General features: G+C 34.5%; 1 protein-coding gene across 1 annotated transcript in view; it reads left to right on the forward strand.

Moving 5' to 3' along the window:
* Positions 1-3939, forward strand: part of LOC581493 (adenylate cyclase type 10) — an 11711-nt gene extending 7772 nt beyond the window's left edge. The window contains exons 11-16 of the mRNA XM_030980343.1: positions 125-553; positions 957-999; positions 1180-1327; positions 1950-2030; positions 2364-2414; positions 2783-3939. Of these exons, the coding sequence (XP_030836203.1) occupies positions 125-553; positions 957-999; positions 1180-1327; positions 1950-2030; positions 2364-2414; positions 2783-3217 (1187 nt within the window). The 3' untranslated portion in view covers positions 3218-3939. The remainder of the gene's footprint in view (positions 1-124; positions 554-956; positions 1000-1179; positions 1328-1949; positions 2031-2363; positions 2415-2782) is intronic.
* The last annotated feature ends 2386 nt before the right edge of the window (positions 3940-6325 follow it).

Genomic DNA, 6325 nt, shown 5'->3' on the forward strand with positions numbered 1-6325 from the left:
GGTTCTCAATACAATCGATTTCAAATCGAGAAGACAATCACACATCTCTTAACTATTTTCAACAAAGACAGAGATAAGAATTTATTTCAAGACATAAATGAAATAATATTTCCCCTTTTTACAGGCTGCATGATAGCGTTCATCGACCGTCTCCCTGAGCTACAACGGACAACAGTCAAGATCATATCCGTGGTCGGAACGTCATTCACAGCAGACATCATCGCCCATCTCATGCCCAACGTCGTTCAGGAGAAGATCAATCCCACCATCGGCTCACTCCAGTCGGCAGGTATCCTCGTCTTCGGGAGCGGTGGAGCGTTGCCAACCAACTCGACGACGTCAATGAAGGCGGGATCGCTGAGGTTCCAATCCGTGACGCTCCAGGAGACTGCTTATGCCCTCCTGCTGGAGAAACAGAGACGGAAGCTGCATGAGAGGTACGCTACGTACCTGGAGGAGCATCATCTATCTGGTAGGAAGGGAGAGACCAGTGCTACAGGTGGTGGTGGTGGTGGTGGTTTAGTATCCCCAGCTGGTATCAGGAAACTCCTAGGTATGACTTTCATTCTTACTTCTATATAGCCTTTTTATCGGCAACTGCGTTACCTTGTTGGTTCTACATGTACCAATAAAGAGTTCTGAGCTGAAAAGACTCTATATTCTCCTTCTTTCCCATTAAAATCTACGGAAACTTTGAATGCTATACTCGATTATACTAGAAATAAGATGACTTAGTGTACGGAAGAGTAGCACATGGCAGAGTTTTAAGTTTTTCTCTCTATCCGAAATTATGAACTTTTAAAAGAATAGCATGTTTCTTTTAATGAATGAAATCATCCCGTATCACAACATCCTAATGATATGTAAGATCTATTTAAATGCAAAGTTGTTTTTGACCAGAGGATCGATGCTCCACATTAGTAAAATCTAATGAAATGTTCTGATTGTCTCCACAGGAATGAAACCAGAGTCAAAACAGAAAGATGGCAACAGTAACAAGTAAGTAAAATGATTATTGCTTGTAATATATAAATATAAGTATAATTCATTAATTATAAAATGAAGTGTTGTTATCGTTTTGGGGTTCCTTGGGGAGTTTTCTTTAATGACAGCTTATCTGCCTTGAAATGACTAATACCTTTCTTTAAGTGGACTTATTTCTTTTCATCTCACCTACAGCGTACTGTGTAAGAATGACGAACAGTCCTTACAGTCAGTATATCCACAGCTCGTCACCCATTGGAAGAAGGCTAAGAACCTACAGAGAGCCATTCATTACATGGTGTACGGAGCAGAGTCGGCCGTGGCACTAGGATACAACATGCAGGTACATTAATACTATATTATAGTACAAACTTTCAACTAAAAAATAATCCTGTAGCAGTTTTCTGTTTAAGACAGTACCACAAAGTTTGGTTTCAGGTCTTGCTCTTTTATAAGTAAGCTAATCAAATCATATAAGTAATAATAATGGTAATCACACACTTTCCAGAAGGAAATCTTTTGAAACAAGAAAATCAAAAAATATTTTCCGAAGGATCGATACATGCCAGATAATGTTCCTTTCTTTTCTTTTATGTATTTTGATGGTAGTTAATTTGTTTAGACGAAATATTGCTCAGTAGTGCTTTCAACCTTGTCATCATTATATATTTCTCTATAATTATTTATTTTGTTATTTTATGAACCTATACGTAGATGTAGTTTGATAATGTGTTAATTATTTGCTTATTCTTTTGTATGCTGTGCTTTTCCCCCACTTATTTGTGATATCAATAAACATCTCAATATTTGAAATTGTAATTATCTCTTAAAATACTACTGTATTATGTAATGCGAATAGAGACGTGTTTCATAAGTTATGTGCTGTTTAAGAATCTAATTATTATCATTATTATTATTATTACTGAAGATTAGGTTGATTTAATTAATTTTCATCTCTTTTGCAGGCGATCTCTTTCATCTTCCAAGCCAAGAAGTTAAACCCGTCTCCAATACAATACAAACGATTGGATGAACTAGCAACCAAGGTATGTATTTTGCATGTTTCAAATCCACTTTATGCTATATTAAAAGCAAATAGTAATTTAGAATAAATTATTTAAAAAAAAAAGGATTGTTAAGACCATTAAAGTAGAACGACCGACAGTTTAAAACTATTGTGTGATAGAAATGAGGATATAATTTATTGTCTAATAATTTTCATGCTAAAGTTTGCTGTGAGAATGGTGCTTCATTAAGGGTCGTTAAGCGCTCAGAAAGGATACAAAGCAAATGTAGAACACTGTATTGTGATTAATTTGATGGCTCCCATACTACTTGAATTCATATCAATATACCTCATTCTCTATTGTTTCCTTCAGGCTACCGCAAGTCTCCTCTTTACCAAAAGGAGGCGCTCGTCATCCCCTGGCGTAAGTACAAATTAATGATAATTATAGAGAAAGGTTTCATGAGATTTTTAGAAGTTTTGTATATGAACTGAATAGACGGTGCGAAATTATCATAATCTTAAACGTATTCATTTATGAGTCATAATGTACATTTTCTTCAAATTCTGTAAAATTTTAATAATGATCAGTAATTTTACCCATTTTGTGTTTCTTTACCAAACCAAACTTAAAAAGCATTGAACAACGTCACATTATTTTGTAATCTTTTTCCACGGGGAAGTGGTATTTCTCGATTTTATATTGAAAATGTGCTTTTTTCTAAATTCAGCGATTATAACCTTTTAAACAGTTGCATGAATTAAGTGGTAAACTTTCTCCACACCTGACAGGGCGCCAAATTCAAATGGAGGAACATGGCTGTCAAGGCAAGAAACTTTGAACGTTCGAATTCCGTCGAGGAGGAGGATGAGGAGAACGATGACAAGGTTGACGTCGGAGGAGAAGGCATCGTGGAAGTATCTCTTGAAGAGGAGATCATCCCCTCTGAGCGCTACCAGGCGATCAGGGAATCCGCGAGAGCCGAACTCGCCGACAAACCACCATCCACCACCCGTCTAGCAGACGACACCAGACCCTCTCACGAATGCAACGGGAATGCAGATACGCATGCACACTCCATGAACAAGATGGCGGGAAAACTAGCGACGCATACGACATATCGAGTGCCCAAGTATTATCTGTATGCCGCCTGCTCGGTGGTCGTAGCTTTCTGGATCTATCTCATCATGAATAGAGCAATATCCACAGGAGGAAAAACAACGTGACCAAAATGACAATAACTTTGTTCAACTTCATTATACAGGCTGAATGATTTTAAAGGAAATGTGTTTAATTTTGCTGTAAATATAATGTAAATATTAATGCAGGCAATATATCAGTTTGTATATAGTTTGTTTTTATGTAAATATATTTTGAAATGCAATCACATAGTTTGGTTTATTATATATATTCTGATATTATTATCATGGAAAGTATGAACTTTCCTACATCTATTATTGAGACATATAGACAATTCAGCAGAAGGGGCACGATTTGATTAATTCAAATTTGTCACACTAATAATCACCCGTATTCAAAGGTAACTCCGTGATATACATGTATTTCTTTTTGGTAACACCAACACCCTCAAACTCAAGAAATGGCTAATCAAACAGTATATATTCCAATTTAAAAGAATACAATATCTTTAATTCACTGAAAATATATTCCGAAATATATATTGCAGTATCAATGGCAACAGTTTTATTATTGGACATAATTACCAATGACGTACTTATTTGCGCTAATGTGTACTTAAAGGAAATAGCATCATGTACATGTATATAGCAGTATTCTGATAGTAATATATTACGATACAATATACTTCCCTCAAAGTATGTCTTCCACATGAAGTTTGTCAATTGATATTCAATGTAATTCTCTGTATTCAATACTGTAAATTTAAATGTAAGTACTTTTTGTTTTAATAAAAAAAAAGTTGCAGTAATTCTTCTCACTTCAAAATTGTTTTTCTTAAAGGTAGAATATCCATTTGCAGGCAAAAAACATGAAAAGGTTAAATTCCATTGACATCTGAAAGATAATACTAATTTAGAACTTCCCTAAAATCAAAAAGGCTTGAAAATGTCTTTTTGTAGAAAAATAACGACCGTTAGTTTAAATTACACAGATAGGACATACGTGACATATATTCATAATTCCTGCAAAGTTATACAGAATTTGATGTTGGCTGCAAAAGTGACACTACCTTTAAATCAGCATTACCGTACTGTGCATTATTCAAGATTTCATTCAACCCTGTCTTCTGGTTTTCCAGTTTTTGCCATTTTTCGATTCAGAATAATTGGAATTTATTTAGGATGGCCTTAAGAGTTATGGAGTTTACCCGTATTTATCATTTTGGGCGGAACAGCTGTTTGGCAAATTTACTATTTTTGACCATCCTTATTTATTCAATCTTGAAATAATCTTCATTAGAATAACGATCACTAAGCATTGTTTATTCTCTTGCGCAGTCTCTCTCAAAATGTTCACTTTAAACAAATTTCCTCACGGGTAAAAAAAAAAAATCAATCTCTGTTCTGGATGAAACGCCGTATATGTATACACTTAGACCACTTCTGATGCTATCTCACGTGCTCACTTCACATAATAGTGCAAGGAACATATTAATAAGAACTCATTCACATGTTAAATATGAATTCCATTGTTCTCTTTTATTTCCACATATCACCGCCAATCATGAACGTTACAATATACATTACAAAATGTTAAGGCACACTGTGCTCTTTCTTTTAAGAATATTCACGTAAATATTTCATTCAAAGAACGATCTCAAAGCTCAAGGAATATGGCAACTTGTGATAAAATTTGTATTAGCACACATCACCTACTCTTATTTCTTTTGAATTGAAGATATGATTACGTAATACATGTACATGACTCTCTAATGCATAACAATTTCAATCAGAAATAATTGACCGGTCATCATAAAACAAATCATATTACAATCCACTTATTTTTCCATCTATTTTCCTGTAATTTTACCTTAATTACTACTAAATTAATGAAAAGCATATTTGATAATCAACAACCACAGACCTACTGCAACGAATATCATTTACTTACTAAACATATGTAGATCATAAAGAACAAGGCTGTTACAAATAACCTAAAGCTGTTTGAATTATGAGCATGACAGACAATGAGTAACTCACTAAAACGATTATATTAACACACAGTCATAATAAAATATTAAAAAGTAATTCAATAGTAAATGTATAAAATGAATAACAATATAGTTGTAAATGATACAGCCCATCATCATTTGGCAGCATGACATGTTGTCATTATCTTACATTATTTTGCCTATATTAGAGGATTCTGAATTCAAAATCCTATTGAATAAATTCATTCTATACTCTTATGATGTATACTTTGCCTTGCTCCTCTATCTCTACTGAAAGACAAAATATGTAAATGTACAATAGTCAAGATGTAAAAAGGGTATTACAATATCATCATCAATAGCCAACCATATATGCTAGTATCTACATATATATCCACTTTGACATTATCATTCAGAATTTATCAAGGTGAATGGAAAATAGAGGAAATGGGAAGAGAAAAATAAAGAGAGAGAATGAGAAAGAAAAGAGAGAATGAGAAAGAAAGATATGACAGAAAGAGACAAGAGAGAGAGAGAGAGAGAGAGAGAGAGAGAGAGAGAGATAGATATATATATATATATAGAGAGATAGATAGAGAGAGAGAAAGAGAGAGAGAGAGAGAGAGAGAGAGAGAGAGAGATAGATATATATATATATATAGAGAGATAGATAGAGAGAGAGAAAGAGAGAGAGAGAGAGAGAGAGAGATAGATATATATATATATATAGAGAGATAGATAGAGAGAGAGAAAGAGAGAGAGAGAGAGAGAGAGAGAGAGAGAGAGAGATAGATATATATATATATATAGAGAGATAGATAGAGAGAGAGAAAGAGAGAGAGAGAGAGAGAGAGAGAGAGAGAGAGAGAGAGAGAGAGATAGATATATATATATATATAGAGAGATAGATAGAGAGAGAGAAAGAGAGAGAGAGAGAGAGAGAGAGAGAGAGAAGAGAGAGAGAGAGAGAGAGAGAGAGAGAGAGAGAAATAGAGAGAGAGAGAGAGAGAGAGAGAGAGAGAGAGAGAGAGAGAGAGAGAGAGAGAGAGAGAGAGAGAGAGAGAGAGAGAGAGTGGTATAATTACGAGTAACCAAGATCAAACAGAAGAGGTTTCACATTCAGCAATACAACTCATAGCCAGACTGGAATGTGAGAATGCAATATTGCAAGAATGAAAGAATTCCAATCGTATCTAGAGCATCG

Source organism: Strongylocentrotus purpuratus, unplaced genomic scaffold (assembly GCF_000002235.5).
Source record: "Strongylocentrotus purpuratus isolate Spur 01 unplaced genomic scaffold, Spur_5.0 spur5_scaffold_11, whole genome shotgun sequence".
NCBI classification, from domain to species: domain Eukaryota; kingdom Metazoa; phylum Echinodermata; class Echinoidea; order Camarodonta; family Strongylocentrotidae; genus Strongylocentrotus; species Strongylocentrotus purpuratus.